A 20978-nucleotide genomic window follows, 5' to 3' on the forward strand; every position below is an offset into this window, starting at 1 on the left:
ATGCATGCAATGTTATGTTTACATTGAAGAAGCTGTAGGCGAAATGTATTTTCATTGAATGTATTGTAATATGGAAATAGTGAGGGACAGTCAGGAGAGAGGGCTTTCAGGATTCACAGAAGAATGTTACAAAAGCAACGTTGGAGGAGCTACGTTTAAATATGCAGCCAATCACATACGGCTGCAACAAAAAGGACACAAAGTGTGATTTTTAAAAGACTGTAACAATGAGAGAACATCTCTGGAGACTCATGCTTTGAGGTGGGAATCGATTGCGGTGAAGGATATTCTCGATTTTGCGAAATAATATAGAATTCATACCCGTATTTCCCTTTGTAATTGTATTGCTTTTGTTAGTTGTGTTAGTTGTATTTGTACTCAAGCCATTTGATTCTTTTGACTTTTCACCTGCGCCCATGGCAGAGGGAAAAGAGACCCGAGCTTTGTTCTGCTGATGGACCCCAAAACACCTGATGCTGAAGGGTGAACCGAAGCTATCAGCTCAGAAATCATTTCAGAAAACAAAATGTTTGGTGTGTAGGCGTCTTTCAGTGTGTTTGTCGGAGAGACAGAGGGATAGAGAGCAAAGGAGAGAGAGAGGTAATTATAGTGGGAGGAATAACGCTAACCTCTGGCTCTGCGTGGGCCCAGCGCTCACACTGTGTTTGTGTGTGTGTGTCTACATGGAGTGCTGTGTCTCTTGCTGCTCTGACATGCATTTCTCTTCACATTCACTGTTTTCCTGACTCCAAAATCGTCCCTCCATCTCTCCCTCACTCGCCCCCTGCCTCTCGGCCTCATCTCTCCTCCTCATCCTCCCACTCGGTGCACTCAGTATTGCAAATCAGCCCGCCAACACACGTGCACTCACAAAAGTGCGCACACATTCTCACCAGCTGAAGGCATTTGTTCTTAGGATTACCATGTGTTGCTCAGTCTATACTCTTGTACCGGTTCCTTAATTTAATCCCTCTTTTCTATCCTGTATGATAATCTGTATATGTTCATGGTTCATAACTAAAATGCCAGGAGAACATGTACAGGAATTACATTCCTGTACATGTTTGTTTTAAAAGCCAAAAATAATAAATAATTTTTTGTGGCTTAGATACATCAGATATTGGCCGCTGCCTGCTAGGTTTCACCTCGGCTAGTTAGGGTCACAAAAAACAGTTAAGCCTGGAACACACCAAGCCGACGGTCGGCCGTCGGGCAATTTTCGTGCGTCAGCAGACTAAATCTCCTCACTGTGTTCCGCACCGTCGGCCGAATATGGTCCTCGTCGGCTTTGTAACGGAATCGGCCTCGGGGCTTGTTGGTCAGTCAAATTCTGATTGACTGCTCAGCCAGCGAACCAATAATGCCACCTGCTGGTACGGAAGGTATTTCCTCTTATGCAGGCACAGAACGGACGTGCTACTTGGCCGTCGGGTGTTGAGAATCGGCTTGGTGTGACAGGGCAACTTTGGACCCAGACGCTGCCGACGTGAGCCGATTCTGCAGTCGTCAGCGTCGGCTTGGTGTGTTCCAGGCTTAAAGACTGAAACATCCCTCAAATACAACTCAAAAAGCCATTCTAACATTTTTGTAATGGATTGTAATGGAAACATGAGCAGGTCATTGGCATCTCCCTTCCCATTCTCTGTGATCTTCTCATTGTGACAGGGAGCGCTCAAAGAGCCACAGCAGACTACTGCACTAACCGGCTGCTGTAGGTGAGAATTTAATCAGTGTGAAGGTGCGTGTGAATATGCTTTAAAGGATTTCATATGGAGGCAGAGCAAAGCACACACAAACACACCTACGCATGCAACCATAGCAAATAGTAACACTTCAGGACAATAAACTGTAAAATGAAGGTAGAAAATATTATTCATGTATTTCCTCACCCACACACACACAGAAATACAGCCTCTGAATGATGCAGTTCTTTGCCCTCCAACAGGCTCTATAGGCTTCACTACTCAAACTGTGAAGCAGCAACACCATATCAACATACACTCGACCAATGGGAGTGAGCCGAGCTCCTCCCACACTACCAACCATTTACTGTACATGGACATGTAGCAGCAGAACAAACCTGATGTCCTATTTCTTCACTGAAACACAACACACATTTTGACTGCCATGCTTTTGCATATATGTTTCATGTCAAACATACACCTGAAGAAGAAAGAGGCAGAAACAGACAGAGGAAAATAGTCATAATAAACAAACGGAGAGAGGGAGAGAGAGACAGACAAAGAGAGAGACAGGCACAATAAATGTGTTCTTCCGTCCATGCTGGATAGCCATTACCACGGCACATTGTAATGCGTGAACCAAAGGGAGGTCCTCGGTCTTCCATTATCCAGGGCCATTATTAAAATTAAGGACTATACGGACGCGCGGATGGCGTCCTTATAGTGGACGCAGATCTCAGGAAACGTCTGTTTGCCAGTCGAGGGGTGTACAAAGTTGTGGAGGAAAATACGGGACAAAAACGTCCGCCAAAAAAATGCAATGAAAAGCAGCAGGGGCGATGCACGGGGCAAAAAAAGTCTTTGATAAATAATTAAACAAACCAACAACTTCCACACACAACGACGTCACTCTCTACGCCATCTTCAACAGTAGCGGTGAATTGCTTTGCAACACGCAAAAGCCTTTTTGAACCATGAATTGAAATGAGTCCGTTGACACAAGACACAGACCCAAACAAGACCCAGACGCAGAAGAATGTCCCAGCCTTGAGGAACCCTTCCTTTTGGCCCCAGGTTCACAGACTAATTCTGACATCAACACTGAAAGGCTCTCAAGGTCTAACCGCTGGTGACACTGACAGCGCCACCTGACAGCGCCACCTGACCTACCTGCTTTTCACCAGGCTGGAGGCGGTGTTAACCAGGTCTGGCATGGCGGAGGGTGAGATGCTCACTGTCATAGTGACAACCAGTTCAGGGTCCAATATGAAGATTTCTTCTTGGGAGATTTCTGATACGTAGTTGAGATGTTCCTTAAAACATGAAGCAGTTCTTACCCTTCTGTGAAGTGCAAGCTTATTACAACATTCATCCATACTGCACAAAAATATCTATCTAAATTGCAGGACTATGAGATGAAGCCTTCAATAACCAGACAGTAACACCTCCAGCTTTAACTATACTGAAAGCTGTGGTGCTTATTTATCTTCATCTATAGAGAGAAAGATAAATAAGCACCACAGTTGTGTCATTCTTTATTTATTGAAATGAATAAAGCAAAACATTTGCACTTTATTTAATGGATATTTATTTCCTTTTGGGGGGCATCCAAAATGTCTGTTGCCAGCTGCTCTGATATATCAGTATAAATGGGTTGATACATTAACTCAGCGGAGAAAAGGAGGATGCACGGCGCCTTTATTTTTTAAGATAATTAATTGTCACATGATCCACAATGAATCAATGAGTAAGCTCCAGTGAACACTAGCTCTATCAGAAGCAGCATATGGGCTGGTTTATCCTCTGGGAGGCAGGTTGCTCAGGCCCTATTCTGCACAAATAACTCCTCTGCATTCACCAGCAAATACGTCATTTCACCTGATCATATTTAAACGAGATTCTCCCTAAAAGAAGCTAGAATCAGTGGAATGCAGCGAGAGGCGGTGCTCTTTGTGGTAAAGAGACCCATATTTTCACTTAGAGATATTGACAGGATAGTGTAGGTGTAAGAGACTACCTGTGCTCGGTCAATCCTGTAGAAACGATCCGCGGTTGTAGCTTAAGAGAAACAGAAACAAGGGATGAATCTTCTCTTTAAATTCATCGGTTTCTATATAGTTGGAGAGGTATGAAGACAAGTTATTTGTATTGGGTGGAAGAGAGAGGGGAGTTAGGAGCTTATTGTGCCATCGCTAGTATAAGTCTATAAACCTGAGCCAGCACTAAATGGTTCCAGGAGTTGTCAAAGCCACAATTCATTTTTAAAACTTTCTCCTCAAAAATATGGAATGCCGTTTTATTCAAAATTAAATAAATGAATAAATACATAAATAAATGAAATATGCATTTGAAATACATTGTGAAATGAATAAATGAGGCAATAAATACATAAATATGCACTAAAATTCAAGTGTCGGCTGAGTTGACCACGGATATCCGAGTGTCGGCTGAGTTGACCGCAGTCTAGAGCTGCCGAAGTGGGAACCGAGAGCCCTAGTATTTCCAAAAAACCCTCAATATGTGTCAAAATAGTATCTGCAGATAACCCATGTTGATCGATTTGATCCGCTAATGCTAGCATGCTATCTCGGAGCCCACCGATGTCTTGCATTATGTCAACACTCTCACGTCCCTTAGCCAGCCTTTTTTGCACACGGCTCTGTTGTCTGTTCTGAATATGATAGATAGCCACGCCCCCTGATTTGCATATAAGAACATGAAATGAAATACAGCGCCATTATGAAATACAGCGCCATTATGAAATAAAGCGCCATTATGAAATACAGTGCCATTATGAAATAAAGTGCCATTATGAAATACAGTGCCATTATGAAATAAAAAAGTGTACTTATGAAATAAAAGTACCATGAAATGATTAAATGCATTTAATATTTATGTATTTATTGCCTCATTTATTCATTTCACGATGTTTTTCAAATGCATATTTCATTTATTTATGTATTTATTAATTTATTTAATTTTGAATAAAACGGCATTCCATACAAAAAACCCTTACTAAAACACTGCACACCCAGAATGCAAGATTCAGGATCCTATGTTTCCTATGAGAGGATTGGCTTGGGTTTAAATTCAGGGCTGACTCAGGTTCATAGGTTATAGTATGTATGGTGGCGCATGGAGTAGAGAGGGTGCACCGGGAAACGCATGGTTAGTGGTTCCAACCCTTGCTTCTCCATGTCAAAGTGTCCCTGAGCATGACACCCAACGCCTAACTGGTTCCTGGGTGTGAAATGTAGTGGGAACACTACTTCCACTTCGTGGGATGGGTTAAAAATGCAATATAAGCCATTTTATAAACAATTGACAAGTAATAGTTAGGGATTGGACTAGCGCCCATATATGACGCTGTAGACCCACGCTGAAGGAGAACTCCCTATGAAACACTGAGCTCTTTTCTATCTTCATCTTTACATTGTACTGGACTAATATTTGTATTAGTAGTTCTATTACTGTACTGCCTTTATTTTTTTATCGTTCTTTCTTGATAATTTTAGTGGAAGTACTGCCATTACTGCTCTCTTTATATTTTAAAGCTTGAACATTTCTGTCATACAGATTAACAATGTAATTGTTTCATGTTGTTAATTCTGAACATTTCTTAAAATCCCCCCTTATATGTATTGATATTTGTCCCACATTTTGAGTCCTGTGTGTGGTGGATGCTTTCTAGTGGCATTAACACTGTCTGTGTTACCACTGTAATATATTTAGTGCTGTCAAGAGATAAAACATTTTTTAATTAATTAAGCGCACATTTTGAAATTAATGAATCACTATTAAATTCCTTGTTTTCCTACAAAATACTAAATCTTACAAGTAATGAGTAATACTTTAGAAAGCGTGTATTTTAGACAGTGTTGTTTAATTGTTAAATTGTATTTTAAACACAAAACTACAAACATTTGATCATCGCCGCACATTTAGCCAAGACAATTTCCAAACCACTGTCTTTTAAGGACAAAGTGGCAGTGCTCTGCAGACTGTGTGCCACGCAGGATGATGTTGAAATGGAAGTAGCCTAGCAACTAGCTTAGCGGTGCGTAAAGTGATCTGTTCCCCCTTCTGTTTGACACGTGGAGGAATTCCTCTTAAACGTTAAAATATTTTATTGCATTAATCTTGGCCACATTAATCGCATAGATTAATGCTTTATTTTTGATAGCCCTTAAAAATATATATTTAAATCACTCTTATCTTAATTTATTAAACTAAATAAAAACATTTAAAAAACACAGCATATGCATATCTGCAAAAAGCTAAAGTCTTTCATTTTTATACAACCATTTTCCAATGCTTTTCAGTATAGCGAAGAGTAGCACAGCAGAAACTTCATTCTCTCATTATTTGCAGTAAGAACATTATGTCATATACATTCATAATCTAAGTAGAGCATCGGGGTGGTGGAAAAACTAATGACGGAAACAGTAGCAGTGATGTACTTACAATCTAAGAAACACCACTTTGGAGATAATCTTTGCGAGGAAAGACTCTTTGGCTTGGCTGTTTCCTCCTGAAAGACAGACCGATGGAAATAGTTATTTCCCAAGCAGGAGAAAAGGGAGAGTTTTTGTTAAGAAGGGATGCATCCATCTACAAAACAGAGGAACCAAGGAGCAGCTCTAAGAGCAGCAAAATAACAAGAAAAACTGGATGGTTTCTTTGGTGAAGATATCTAGGCCTTGTTCCTTGTACGTAGCTAAATTTCACAATAAGATGACGTGGATCAAGCTTTTTGGTTCCAAAAAATCATCATTTAAAGAAATATAATCTGATTGTTTAGAGTGATGAGGCATTTAAAATGAGCCTATACATTTTCCCAAAACTTACACATTTAACTTGTTTGCGATACTAGTTTTAGCCCTCTCGCAGGGGGGCGGTGTCAGTTAGTGCCATGATTATTTGATTCAATTAATTTTATTTTTTATAGCACAAAATGTCCTCACAGTTTTACAGTCTCAGTCTACACATGCAACATCCTCTGTCCCTAAACTCCCCAAAAATTGAAAAAGCATTCGATGGGGAGAATAAAGGGAAGAAACCTTTAGAGATCGAACGAGGAGGATCCCTCCCCCCGGGATGGAGAGACCGCAATGAATGTACAGAATAAACAACGTAAATACACTACGTTCAATTCATACGACAGAAATGATTAAAATACACATATTATCTCCTTTTATACGTGTGTTCAAGATCAACTCCTCCTCCTTTAAGTTTATTTGTTGTTGTACTGTTAAAATGTTGATTCTAGCGCAAGAGAATTGTGTCTGCATCCACACCATATACACTCTCCTCATTACAGAACCTTTTGGGATTTTGGCATCACTCAGATAAACTTTTACCAAATTGCCTGTTACTTAACTTCCTGGCCCCCTGTTCACTCAAGACTGTTTTCAAAGTTTTAAACCTAAATGATCCAAAGAAGCCATCTATTTGTGAACCCCTGCTACCCACCCAGTTAGACACTTAAAATCCTTCGACCAAAGACCCAAGATTAAGGGCTAGATGTTGTGCTGCTGGAGCTGGATCTTCGTGTTCGCTGGGTCTGTCGTTGCCCTGTGTTGTATGCTGCATGTTCTTTTGTTCTGTTTCTATGGGCTGTAAGACACTAAAGTCGAATCCATCTCCATGTTCAACGGTAGGAGTACTATGGATGCGGTTTGTTTGGCTTTATGAAGGTCAAGAAGGGTGCTGCAGGGCTGTACGATTAAATGCATTCTCTTTTCAAAATAAACTTTAAAGATGGGTTGACTTAGTTTGTAGGTTAACTTTTGCAATGCAAGTTATTGGTCAGCTTTAACAAAAAGGTTGTAGTTTGGGTTGAAAAAAAAGTTTATAATATTAAATAAGTCCCTTAGTGCAGTGTCAGTCAGGGAAAGAAACCCAAGGAAAACAAGTCAGTATGACATTATACATGCAATATGAGCCGTTTCCCGGGTACCAGAGTCAGTTTGACTCGTCCATTGTCTTGTTTCCTCACTACTTTGAGTTCTTTCACTCACTGTCCTTGTGAGTTCAGTGAGTGACATCTTTAACTCTTCTGGAAATTGCTACTATTTACACGAAATGAATCCTGCTTAACAGTTAATATAATACAAAGCAACCTATTTTCGTTTTGCACTGTGAATGAATGTAAAACAAAAGAAAACCATGAAAACAAGTTTTTTTTTCCTTCGAAGCTCAAGCCCTTCATGCAGATTGTGACAAGTGTGCATGAAGCCAGAATTAAACTTTCCCTCTCCGTGCTCATCTCATCCTGCTGTCGACTTCAGAAGCAGGCTCGAGCAGAGTAAACCGCCGGCAGGCTTTAACGGCAAACCCACAAACAGCAAATCAAAAGGTAAGCCCGTCTGACTGAATGACTCCTGCATTCACCTACTTTCTTCTCCTGTCTCTTCTGCCTTTCCTCTTTCCCTTTGTCTTCTTACGTAGAAAGTTCTTTTTTTGATTTAGAATCCTTGTGGGCTTTTTGAGTTAATAATCAGGAGCATCAGCCTGGAAGAGCAGTCAGCCTGTTCCTGCAGGACTTCTGTTCACTAAGGAGGACACGTGATGAACATTTTTTTATATATATCTTTGTATTTATATAATATATATATATACACACACACACACACACACACACACAGAAAACCACAATACGTGAATACTCATTTATTATCAGACACTATCAACACTCCTAATCAATCTCAAGTGCACCATTGCGCATCATCATTCACCAGTGAACAGAAGATCAAACACCACCTGGTTGCTATGCAACACAAAGGCCGACTATCAACCCGAGAGCTGTCTCTTTAGTGTTAGCGATGTGACCTATATAAGAATAAGGCTTAGTAAAAATAACATGTACAGAGTTAGTGTTGCTCCTGAAGAGGAAGATGAAGGGCTCTTTGTACATCACACTCAAATACTGAGATCCCCTCAGGTATGAAAAGGAGGTGTGGAGCATTGGGATAAATATTTCCTGTTTCATGAGGAATTAAGACAAACACGGTTGACAAAGATTTGCTAGATCAAACCTGAATGAAAGGTGAATGTTAAATCATAATTATCATCAGAACTCCTCACGAACAGACCCAGCACCCCTGCCTCCCTAGAGGAATCCTCTGTCTACATCAATAGAGAATATGCAACACAAACAACCTAATACTGTGGTCCTCACATATCTCCATCTTGAGGAAAGAATGTCCTGTGAAGGGTCGAAAAATCTGCAGATAAAAAATCACGCTAGATAAGCTATGTTTTTATTAAATCCGGACCCAAAAATGAGAAAGTTTCACACTTGTCATGGTCAGATAAACTAAAAGTCACAAATAAACAAGATAGACGTGAAATGGATTCTCAAACTGGACCTACAGGAGAGGTGATAATGCAAAGCCATCAATGGTATGACACTACTTAACTGCATCCTCAACATCACTGAGATTAAAGAGATGTGGTCCTCTGTGAGAGCAATAAAAACAGTTTTAATACGTTACTCTAGGTTACTTTCGTCAAGTCTTAGAGAAAAGGATTGAAGTGCAGAGCTCCAAGCTTTGTGAACAAGCATAGCCACCTCAATCCCTTGCTCCACCCGGTGACAGAACAGACAATAACCCCCCCACCTACAACAAAGAAGAAAGAAAAGCCACAGAAAGGAAATCTAGGCAGGTGGTGTCTGTAATAACCCCTCCGACCTTAAGATGCAATGTGCCGTAGTGACGCCAGTGTTTTAGTTTTTAGTTTTAGTCAACAAAATACATGTAAATAAACAATTATTCTAGCAATTATTTTACTTTGTGGAATAACTTATTAATGAAATGTAGTGTTTATACAAAAGAGATCAAGTAAAAATTCATAAGTTCTTTGAATCAAATATAATATAATATCCATAAATGAAATGTCCTTTCTGATCCTGTGAAAAAAAAAACCTGTGTTTGGAGACATTACAACTATACTTGTGTGTGTTACTTGATATTTTGGTTCTTCTGAGGAGCCTAAAAGAGACCTAATTGTCCTACTAGGGCTGCACAGTATACCCGTTCAAACAGTAAGACTTCCAAACGGTATGAATTTCTCATGTACCATTCATACCGGTGTTTCGCCCTAGCAAATGACGTTGCTCTTCGGCAAGCGCCAGAAATTATTTTTAAATGTCATCAAGGAGCAACCAGCGGTTGGAGCGGGGTAAAAAAACACCACAACACAACAGCTTGTGACACACAAACAACACTAATATAAACATTACCCTGCCGAACTGCATGCTGGGTACAGCTCACAACAATAAACAAAAAACTCAAAAGGTAATCAATACATGTTGTAAACGTACACAAAAAATATTCATGCTGTAACATGCTGAAACATGCTGAGACACATTTGGGAAACTAATGAGACAAGACATGTTTGTCTCCTGAAGGCCATGACGGAAGAACAAGGAGGCAGAGTTGTTCAGATGGCTTGACCTCACAAATCAATAATTTCCATGTCTAGATCAAGAACAAGATTATTGGCTGTTAGAATTGCTTCCATCTGAGCCATGGCTTCATGTTTACAGATTGACCTAACCAAAGAAAGGAGGGTGCTATATTATGACTCTTCAGAAATCAGATGTCACCAAGATAACAAGGCCCTGGGATTAAGTTGACCATGACAATCCTTAGTTTCATATCCTCTCTGCTCTCTGGAGAGCATTTAGGAGGGCCGATGCACACATCGTGAACGCACCTTAATAAGTAGCGGGAAAAAAAACAATCTGGCAACACCAGCCACCAGTTTCGCACTGCCGCTTGCATCATCAAAAAAAAAAAAAATGCATGGAGGCGACAGCTGCGTGTAGCAAAGAGGCGGCGTATAATAGTTTTATGAAGTTACTGACAAGGTCGGTGAGGATGGGAGGAATTTGACCTTTCTTTGCAAACATTTGCACCTTAATGATAACTGTCGTGTTTTGATTCCTTATTTAAAAAAGACCATTCAAGCAGCATGTGTTTGAGAATGTACTGTAGGGGTGAACGCTGCAGCTGCTGCTAGTGTGGAGTGAATGGACAGCAACATTAAAGAAACAAAGGGGAAATGCTGTCCCCTCAATGCTAATGTAAACCCTGGTTGGATAAGGAGTCAAAATTGGATATGAAGATTAAATCTGATGCATAGCTTCAGTGTTAAAACTGATCAAATAATTGCTGGCTGTGGTTCTATGTGGGCTGTGGCAATGATTTTGAAAAATAATAGCTTGCCGCAACATATGGAAAAAAAGAACTGAACTAGTTGTAGTTATTTTGCTTAATTCTCGTCCCGCTTTATGGGCGCCTGAATTTAAAGCTTCTTCGCATAACATGACGCCTAACCTACCTGCAACTGCTCGGTCAGACTGCGTGCAAGGCCTATGATTGTCAATGACGAAGGGTTGCATCCCTGATGTGTCTTTGTGCATCCCAAGTCTGATCCATGAACCAGAGCTCATGCAGATGGGCCTCTCTTTTCTCTTTCTAACAAATGTTACTTAAGAAAGACTGGTCATTTCCGTGGCCTTTGTTCTCTTTGAAAGATTGGCTCACCAGTAAAAGGGGACGCGAGTTGGACCCTTCTCCAATAATTTCATGAAAGCATTCCTTTGTTCGAGTCCAGAATCATTACGTTAGTTGGTGTCTATCCGAGAGACGCTGGCACCGAGCCGACACAACAGGTCATTAAACCAGCTGCTGGTCAGCCTGGTGTAGTGCTCGAAGCGCCAGTCATCCAGACACACTTCTTGGAGTCGGTGAAATTCAAGCCCAGACTAATAGATATTTTTGTGTTACGCCTGGCTCAAGCCTTTCCAATTATTATTATATTAACTTTATCTGTTCCATGAGTTGTTAGGTAGTGTTGTTTGTGCAGGTTTACATACAGATAATAAATAAATGTCCTTGTGATGATCACTGTATCAGGTTTTTGCTTGTTAACCTTTTTATTTTTTTATTTTATTTAGTCATTGAATACAAAGCCAACCTGGAATGATATAAATTAGTTAATCTAAGACAATGTTAATATTTGAACAGGCCCCGGGGCATTTTGTACTTAAAAAGTTAGGCCCGAGGTCAAAAAGGTTAAGAACCCCTGCCCTAAGAGACCCTGCGAGTCCCGAAATCATTCCCCCTACCTCCTATGTTGTAGCCCCCCTTCGCATTCATGGCCGAACATGTTCATTAGAATAAATGGTGGTCGAGTCGTAGAACACTATTTAAAAATATACGCTACATGGGTGAATTAGTACTACAATAAATCAAAAAATATTTTTCGGAATTGCGTTTCGTTAAAAAACAGTACCTGTGTGCCCATATTATGTTATATAATGCATTACTGACCACATGCTCTTCTTTGTATTTATGTGTGTGGGTGTTTGTTTAGAACAGTGTGTGTGTGTGTGTGTGTGTGTGCGCGCGCGTGTGTGTGTGTTGGAGGAATTCAAAGCAGGATTTCATATCAGTGCAACACTAAGAACCCTCTTTAACTAGAATTCTGTCTCAGCTGTCAATCACTCCTGCTGGCTATTAGCACTGATGTCAGATATAACCTTTTGACTAAATTTGAACAAAATAAAAAAAGTTAAATTTAAACCTGCCTTTAAAGAACTGCAGTAGCATCAGCAGATTGCTGATCTTTCCCGCTGATGATGCTGTGGTCTGATGTTTGCTTTGACAGAAGGAATGTGTTACGTCTAAAATAATATTAGTCATGCAATGACCAGGTAGTTTTGGTGTAAATCAGAATTTGGTACAGATGGAATGATCAATTTTTCTTAAATTTTTCCTGTGTGTGATAATATATTTCAGGAAGGGTTGCTGTAAGATTTTGCGATAAAATATTTAAGCGGTTAGTTTCCCGTATGCCTCTAAGCCAAACAAAAACCACACTACAAACTCCAACATCCAACTACCAACCTGCAGTCCCAAGCATGTGAAGGTGAACTTGACAGAAGAAAAGTCCTAGAGAGGAAGATGGGATCGAAGGACAGAGGACTGTTGTGAGCCTTCCTACACTACCAGCCATTCTTATTAATGGCATAATGTAACATGAAAGTAACACAACTCAACATTGCTCTCTGAATGTTATACCTTACGCAACTTGAAATATTCTTCACATTTAACTGAATAAAGCACACATGCAAACTGTTCCAAATGTTAAGAAATGTTCTTCTTGCTCTGAACTTTCAGTGCTTTTCTGTTTCCATCCAGTGACACGAAACCATGATCCCCCTCCCCCTGCACACACACACACACTCTCTTCCTTACCTCCTGTAGGCGCTGGATGTGTTCTCTGCAGGTTTCTAAGTCACTGTCACCAGAAACCACGATGAGCCCCAGAGGAATGGCTGGAGATACAGAAGAACAAGACAATTATCCCACAGCACTTTGATATCTACTTAAAACCTCAGGACCATGGAAATACTTCCAACTGCATCTAGAAGGGCCTGGTACACACCTGGGACTGTGAGGACAATAAATGCTCAATGGATATTAGGGCTGCGCGGTATACCGGTATAAGATATCCTTGCGGTATGAAATTCTTACATACCGTTCATACCGGTGTTACGCCATAACAACTGAAGTTGCTCTTAGGCAGGCGGCGGATTTTATTTTAACACGTCATCACAGAGCACCTGGTGGTCGGAGGTAGTTGTCTTACGTGTGGTGAGATTGAGCCATGGTGATAACTTTATAACAACAATGAATAACCCACAACAAACTCTCTTTACAGGGTAAAACACCACAACACAACAGCTTGTGACACATAAAGATTTTGTAATACTAATAATTGTACATTTATTAAAAAAATCCCAGCCAAACTGCATGATGGGTACAGCTCACAACAAGAACTCTGTTGCTACATGAAAACACGGAAGAGTAATACAGGAGGAACAACGAGAGACCAGAGATGTACAAACACAACTTGTGCCAAGAGAGGAGCTATGTCTGTTTGGAGGATTTTGGTTTTGATTAAATCCGACGTAAGTTACGTTAGATCAGAAAACGTTTTATTAAGTCTGTCGAGCCTCTGGTGGCAACACTAGCGGCCAAAACAAGCTAACAAGCTAACGAGCCGGCCAGTTGCGAGCAAGTTGGCCGAGCAGCAGACAGCTGTTCGGGCAGCCACGGTCGTTTTCCAGGTCAATGAATCAATGTGTTTACTTAAAAAAGCAATACCGTGATATGCCAAGATACCGTCAGAATGTTTCTTAATACCGTGATATAGATTTTTGGCCATACTGTGCAGCACTAATGGATATTACATTACATTACATGTTATTTAGCTGATGCTTTTATCCAAAGCGACTTACATTGCATTATAACCCGTGCATTACATTTTTTGCCAGGGGAGCAATTAGGGGTAAGGTGTCTTGCTCAGGGACACTTCGACATGGCACATGGGGCAGCCGGGATTCGAACCTCCAACCTTGCGGCCCCCAGCACACTGCACTACTCCATGCGCCACCTATCTTACCTGGCTAGGCTAAATGTTTCTGGGTTTGCTTTACTGCTGAGAGTGATGCTGAGAACATCCTATTTATGAAAGAAAGAAACAGCTTACAGGAAAGATTCTCCTCCTCACTGCTCCTTCTCACTACTCCTCCTTGCTCCCCATGAGTGCTCCTCCCAACTTCTACTCAACACTGATCATCCCCATTGCTCCTCATCACTGCTTATCGTAACTGCTCATCACGAGTGCTTAACACCAGTGATTCTTAACAATGGCCCCCAATTGGGTCGCGAGCGCCACCTAGAGGGACGCAAAACACTTTCAATTTGTGTCCGTGGGCCGCACAGGGTTAAGAACACCTGCTTTAGACTACTGCTTCTCACCACTGCTCCTCATCAGTGCTTTTCATCTTGGCTGCTCCACATCAGTGCTTTTCACCACTGCTCCTCATCACTGCTTCTCACTACTACTCCTCACTATTGCCCAATATCCCGATATCTCAGAATGGCATCTCCACATCTCGTGAACGGTGCCAAGTGAACCTTGGCGTTGGCTTCTTTTATTTCCTTAAATGATCAGACATGACATAGAGACAACAGACTGCTCCCTGAGGCAATGCAGGCCGAATGCTTGTTGCAGCACCACCACACTCCTGGATGAAGATCAAAACTCTTTGTGCTAGAAGAACTCCTGAATCCATACACAGCGCTGTGTGCGGAGGGTCATATTCATTCACTATTCTCCCAACATTTATCAGATATAACAGACAAGAAGAACGCAAGCAATGTTCAAGTCTTTGGAACTAGATAAAAAATGAAAACTTGGCTGAATCATTGTCCAATCAGAGGAATAATGAGGTTCAAGTGAACTAGAGGGATACAATATGAAGGTGCCAGAATTTTCCATTACTTTTAGAATGTGAAGAAGAATATGGAAATCAATCTGTGTCATTGGATTTTGAAAGAAAAAAGTGATTGAATTTCTAGCACTGACAGATCCAAGATGGCTGCCTTGGTGTTTCAGTGCTCTTTGTTTTTTGTCGTAAATTGTTTTTCCTGTTGCGATTCCCAGAGCTCTTTCACCAGAGATGAGCTCTTGCACATAACTCGAGCGGAGTTATTTCCAACTTTTCTTCTCTCATCTGTGGAATTACTGGACTTTCTAGTCAAAGCTGCGCTCACCTTTACTCATGCGGTGAGACGCCGGAGGAGAGGAAAACGCGCTGGTTCGTTAGTGCGACTCCGCAAGCGTGGTTCTCGCACACCTCTGCCAGGCATCTTTCTCTCCAACGTGCGCTCACTGTCCAACAAACTCAGCTGCTGGTGAGAAGAGACAGAGACTTTTATTCATCCTCCGTTTTGTGCTTCACAGAGACGTGGCTCTGTGGATCAATACCGGACTCTGTGTTCCAGCTGGCGGGCTTCCAGCTGCTCAGAGCGGACCGCGACACGGAGCTCTCTGGAAAGGCTGGAGGAATCTGCTTTTACCTCAACAACGCTGAAGCATTGTGCTGACCAGCTGTCTCCTGTGTTCACCGCCATCTTCAACACCTCCTTGGTGACATGCCACGTTCCAGCCTGCTTCAAGGCCTCCACCATCATCCCTGTTCCCAAGCCCAGGATCACAGGACTGAATGACTACAGGCCTGTCACCCTGACCTCTGTAGTCATGAAGTCCTTTGAACGGATATTCCTATCCCACCTAAAGTCCCTCACCGACCCCCTCCTGGACCCCCTGCAGTTCGCCTACAGAGCCAACAGGTCTGTAGACGAAGGCTGTCAACATGGCCCTCCACTTCGTCCTCCAGCATCGGGACTCCCCAGGAACCTACGCCAGGATCCTTTTTGTGGACTTCAGCTCTGCCTTCTACACCATCATCCCGTCTCTGCTGCAGGACAAACTTTCTCTGCTGCACGTGCCCAACTCCACCTGCAAGTGGATCACTGACTTCCTGTCCGACAGGAAGCAACACGTCAAGCTGAGGAAACACGTCTCTCGGTCCATCAGCACCGGTTCCCCGCAAGGCTGCGTTCTTTCCCCTCTGCTCTTCTCCCTGTACACCGAACAGCTTCAAGTCCAGTCACCAGTCCGTCAAGCTCCTGAAGTTTGTGGATAACATAACCCTCATTGGACTGATCTCTGGTGGGGATGAGTCTGCCTACAGGTGGGAGTCTGACCACCTGGTGACGTGGTGTAGCCAGAACAACCTGGAGCTCAACGCCCTGAAGACAGTGGAGATGGATGTGGACTTCAGGAAGAACGCAGCCCCACCTTCCCCCCTCACCCTGTGTGACTCCCCCGTCACCACTGTGGATTCCTTCCATTTCCTGGGCTCCATCATCACCCAGGACCTCAAGTGGGAGCTGAACATCAGCTCCATCACCAAAAAGGCTCAGCATAGGATGTTCTTTCTGAGGCAGCTGAAAAAAGTCAACCTGCCAAAGACGATGATGGTGCACTACTACTATCATCGAGTCCATCCTCTGCTCCGTGTGGTACGCTGCAGCCACAGCCAAGGACAAGGGCATGTTGCAGCGTCATCCGCTCTGCAGAGAGGGTGATTGGCTGCAGTCTCTCCAGGACTTGTTCGCTTTCAGGACCTTGAAGCGGGCTAGAAAGATTGTAGCCGACCCCTCTCACCCCGGACATAATCTGTTTATGCCCCTTCCATCCGGCAGGAGGCTGAGGTCCATCAGGACTAAGACCTCCCGCCACACTAAGAGTTTCTTCCCTTCGGCAGTCGGGCTCATCAACAGAGCCCGGGTCCCCTCTGACTGATTCTCACTCTCATGTACATTCACTTGCACAATTTTATCTTTATTTCTCAACTTACTAACCCATAGCTTTAGTGTACTTACCCATAGCACATATATTTTTTATCTTATTGCTGCACTACGTTGTCTGTTATCATTATTGCACTTGTCATTATTGTACTGTCTTCCGTCATGCACAAACCGCCAAGTCAAATTCCATGTATGTCTAACATATGATGGCAATAAACATTTCCTGATTCCTGAAGCATCGCCATGTTCCTATCATCCATTCGGCAGGTCGCAAGATCTGTCGCCACCTTGCTTTGATATGATCGGCAGGTCACATGATCTATTGCCACCTTCCTATAGTAACGACGGCAGGTCATCGCCACCTTACTTTCCTATGAACGGCAGATTGCTAAATCTGAAGGCACCTTCCTATTACATAATAGGAACATGGCGATGTTCAGAGGCATGGCAACGCTAAAACAATAGAGGGACATATGCATCGACAGCGCATGCTAAATAAAAAATAAACGAGAACTCATTTTTCTGTGACGGCTAGTGGTCGCCGAAGGGTTTGGCTGGACGGGGTGTGTGAGGGGTAGTAGTAGGTCCGCTGGTGCTCTCTGTCCGCTGCCTTTGGTCGGTTATTAAAACATTGGCCAAATGACTCGTTTCAGACTCAGATATGAGCAAATACAAAATCCTTTTGTGTTCATTTCTAAAGCCTCGCATTAAGACGTACATCCCTTTATTTAAGACGCTGCGCTACTTGCAGGTCGCTGTATTGTACCAGATCCTCAATGAAGTTAGAAAAAAACATTTACCCATGGTCATGATACTCATTTAACATTACAAGGTTATGCGTCTGCACATGGTCCGCTAAAGCCGCTGCCCCCCTCCCCACTACGCTGCAGCGGCTTATATGCGCTCTTCAAGCATGTTCCTGGTTTCAAAACTCCATCACTCACTGTCGAAGGATCTCAGCATCAATAAATCAATTCAAGAAAAGGCGTATTCTGACCAGCTGTACGCTCTCGTTTTACTTCCGCTTAGTTCATGTCCAATACAGTCTGTTAATGTACAAATGTCAGCTGTCTATTACGGAATCTTACAGACACAAACCACACTGATGGCATAAAGAAGAGTTAAAGCCCCATTATTAATGGACATGGCTAAAATCCGGTCACCATGCTAGCCGACAAGCCAAAGTTGTATTGGGGTGCTCACTCCTTTTGCTTGACGCACGCTACCGATCTTGGATCTAGAATCGATTGCTCTACCTTGGGTTCACAGATGTTGTGGTTGAATTTTTTGCTGTTGAATTTTTTTCGGTTGAATATTTTAATGTTGACTTTTTTGCAGTTTAATTTTTTTGCAGTTAATTCAATGCTATAAATTCAATCATCTTTATCATTATTATTATATTTTTCAAAATCCGATGACACAGATTTACTTCCATAGAAGAACCCACCATACATACGTGCTATATTCCTCGAGCTTCACCAACGACTCTGTTCCTGTAAATCTTATCTGAGAACTGGGTAAAAAGAGTTAACGATTTTAAGTTTTCTTTATTCTCTTATTGGTCATTTGCTAATAGTACTTCTTGACACATTCAGATCTCTATTAAAGCATCTTACACTCCATGTGTATTCGGGATGGAAGACAGAACCTTGGTGAGATGAAATAACCACTGTGCATATTTGTGACACACCCACGACTTGAGAGGAGGGATGGATTTGCATATTAAAAACAACTCGAACTTCAGATAGCAAAAACAAAGAATGTGGTATGAAATAACATTAATGCTGAATCATTTATTTTAAAAAAAGAGCAATGTGGCCAGTTGAAATTAATTAGTAAGACATATTATATAAAAACTGTTTCCATCAAGAAACTACAGATCTAAGGCCTGAGTCCTAGTGCAATTCATATATATGACAGTAACTACCTCTACTTTTACACTAACATATACAGTTTACAGTGTTGTGAGGCCTTATGGGAACGCCTATATGTGGATATTTAAGGGGGAACAACGCCACCTAGTGTCAGAACTCTGAACTGACCGCTAGTGAGTGCCATCAGATGGAAGCTTCCCCTTTCTATATTCCTCAGATGTTGTGATGCTGCTATCTCACTTTGTAGGTCACATACATCTCTTACTGAAGAGTGTCTAAGACAGAGAAGGAGGAGTGTGCTGATAATATTCTCTTTGACCATTACATTGCTGCTCCAGCTTCTCATCATCAGGCTGTGTGATTTCTACTTCAGCCTGATTATGCTGCTGGTATTCCGCCCCACTGACCCTCACTAAACTTTATTGTAATATCTGATCTGAACATCATCTGAGGGATGAGTCTATGTTGAGTGTATGTTGTCAGCAGCAGTGTTTTCCTTTTCTATCAGCCCGTGTGTGCTTTCAAATCGGGATATTGAACACTTGTGATGCACAAAGGAGTGTTTGCTTACATGCTTGTCGTAGTTTGTCCTTGTCATAATGCAAAGCCTCGTAGTCCGTCATACTGATCCTGCTGACCCGGATCCTCAGCCTTTCAGGAACTGGCTGCTGACTGACACACGGACAGAGGCATCATTACACAATGACATCATGCCGGGAGAAACAGGCCGTGAGTGTGTCACTTACTCGTTGAGGTGAGGCAGAGAGGTCTGCCGTTTGGTTTTCTGCACCATGTTCGCCTGGTTTCTGAGGCTGATGCGGATGACTGAGGGAGCAAGTCTGCACGGTTCACCATCCACCTGACAGAGAAATCAACCATATACACGCTGCTTCAGCACGGTGTGGGTACAAATGCGCACACAGTGTGCATGTACAGTACATACCTGTACTGGGAGAGGTTTAGTGGTGGTGAGAATGACTTCCCTGCACTGGTTCAACCTCTCTCCATGACCCCCGACCTGAAGAGTAGCCTACACACACACACACACACACACACACACACACACTTTGACTTAATGAAATACTGCGTTTATGGTGGCAGATTGATCTTCGGGACTTTTAACTCATGATGCTGAGACATTTACTGCTCATATTCTGCTAAATAAAATAGATTCTTTCCACGTTTCCAGAGTTGGGAAAAATTAAAATAATAAAATGTAAATATTGAAAAATACAAAGTCACATCAAAAGAGCCTATTTGGGTGACGATAAAACAGTTGCCAGCTGCCAGGCAATACTACTCAATAAGATTTTTACCTCAAAAATGAGCATGTGTGTTGTTCAAATGACACTAGTTCCTAGTATGTGAATGCATAGCTGGTCAATGAAGGGGATTGTAAGCTCTGTGACTTTGTATTGAAAAACACCCACTTTGTTTTATGTTTCTTAGTAACTATCCTAACCCAGGTACACAGTGAGTGCTACACACCAGTGAAGTCATAGTGAATCCGATGACCTCGATGTATCCATCATCATGGCGTTGAGGTTCAAAGTCGTGATGCTCACCAGGGTTCCCCCAAGGCGTAGTCCCTGCACAGTATCTGAAGAACACAGCACATCTGAGCACCGTATGAGCAGTAAACCTTTAAAGTTTGTATGAGAGAGCTCTTATGAAATCCCTTGAGATGGTACCCGGTACCACCACTAGGTGCCACTCAACCTCAGCTCTCAAGTGGGACATGATGAGACTGAAGCTGCGAGCAAGAGATCATCTCTACTCACTCTACTACTTTAAGGTGTGCTGTTTGTTGCATTATTCAAACAAAATAAACTCTGAATAAAAAAAGACAACAAGTGTAACGGGCAAAAACAGCCCAAACTATCCTCCACTGTGCAGAGGACAACAATTGTAATTATCTGTAAACTAATTTCCGAAATTGATTTCCACATTGTGGCCTTGTTGACAAGTTGAGTATTAAAAATATTACAAAGAAACAGAGGTAAAACATCCAGTGAAATATTTACTCAAATGCAGATTTTTAAGACCTTGAGCATTTAAAAGGAACTTCATGTAGCATTTCAGGGCAATTTTAGTTCATAGGAACTAGGGTTGTCATTAGCGTATGATCACTTGAATCTAGAAGTCACCTGAAATTACATAAGGAGCAGGTTGCCCACCCATGA

At 42.1% G+C, this 20978-nt stretch overlaps 1 protein-coding gene across 7 annotated transcripts in view; it reads right to left on the reverse strand.

Moving 5' to 3' along the window:
* LOC119197117 (diacylglycerol kinase zeta) overlaps nucleotides 1–20978 on the reverse strand; it is a 58076-nt gene that overhangs the window by 14061 nt on the left and 23037 nt on the right. For 5 of the 7 annotated variants that reach the window (XM_037453601.2, XM_037453938.2, XM_037453857.2 and 2 more), the window contains 9 exons: nucleotides 20284–20395; nucleotides 19739–19825; nucleotides 19542–19654; nucleotides 19367–19467; nucleotides 12953–13032; nucleotides 12602–12646; nucleotides 6147–6213; nucleotides 3700–3740; nucleotides 2853–2995 (listed from right to left, as the gene is read on the reverse strand). In XM_037453601.2, the coding sequence (XP_037309498.2) occupies nucleotides 2853–2995; nucleotides 3700–3740; nucleotides 6147–6213; nucleotides 12602–12646; nucleotides 12953–13032; nucleotides 19367–19467; nucleotides 19542–19654; nucleotides 19739–19825; nucleotides 20284–20395 (789 nt within the window). The remainder of the gene's footprint in view (nucleotides 1–2852; nucleotides 2996–3699; nucleotides 3741–6146; nucleotides 6214–12601; nucleotides 12647–12952; nucleotides 13033–19366; nucleotides 19468–19541; nucleotides 19655–19738; nucleotides 19826–20283; nucleotides 20396–20978) is intronic. The other 2 variants (XM_037453767.2, XM_062561316.1) reach the window with 1 other exon arrangement.

This window comes from Pungitius pungitius, chromosome 3 (genome assembly GCF_949316345.1).
Source record: "Pungitius pungitius chromosome 3, fPunPun2.1, whole genome shotgun sequence".
NCBI lineage: Eukaryota > Metazoa > Chordata > Actinopteri > Perciformes > Gasterosteidae > Pungitius > Pungitius pungitius.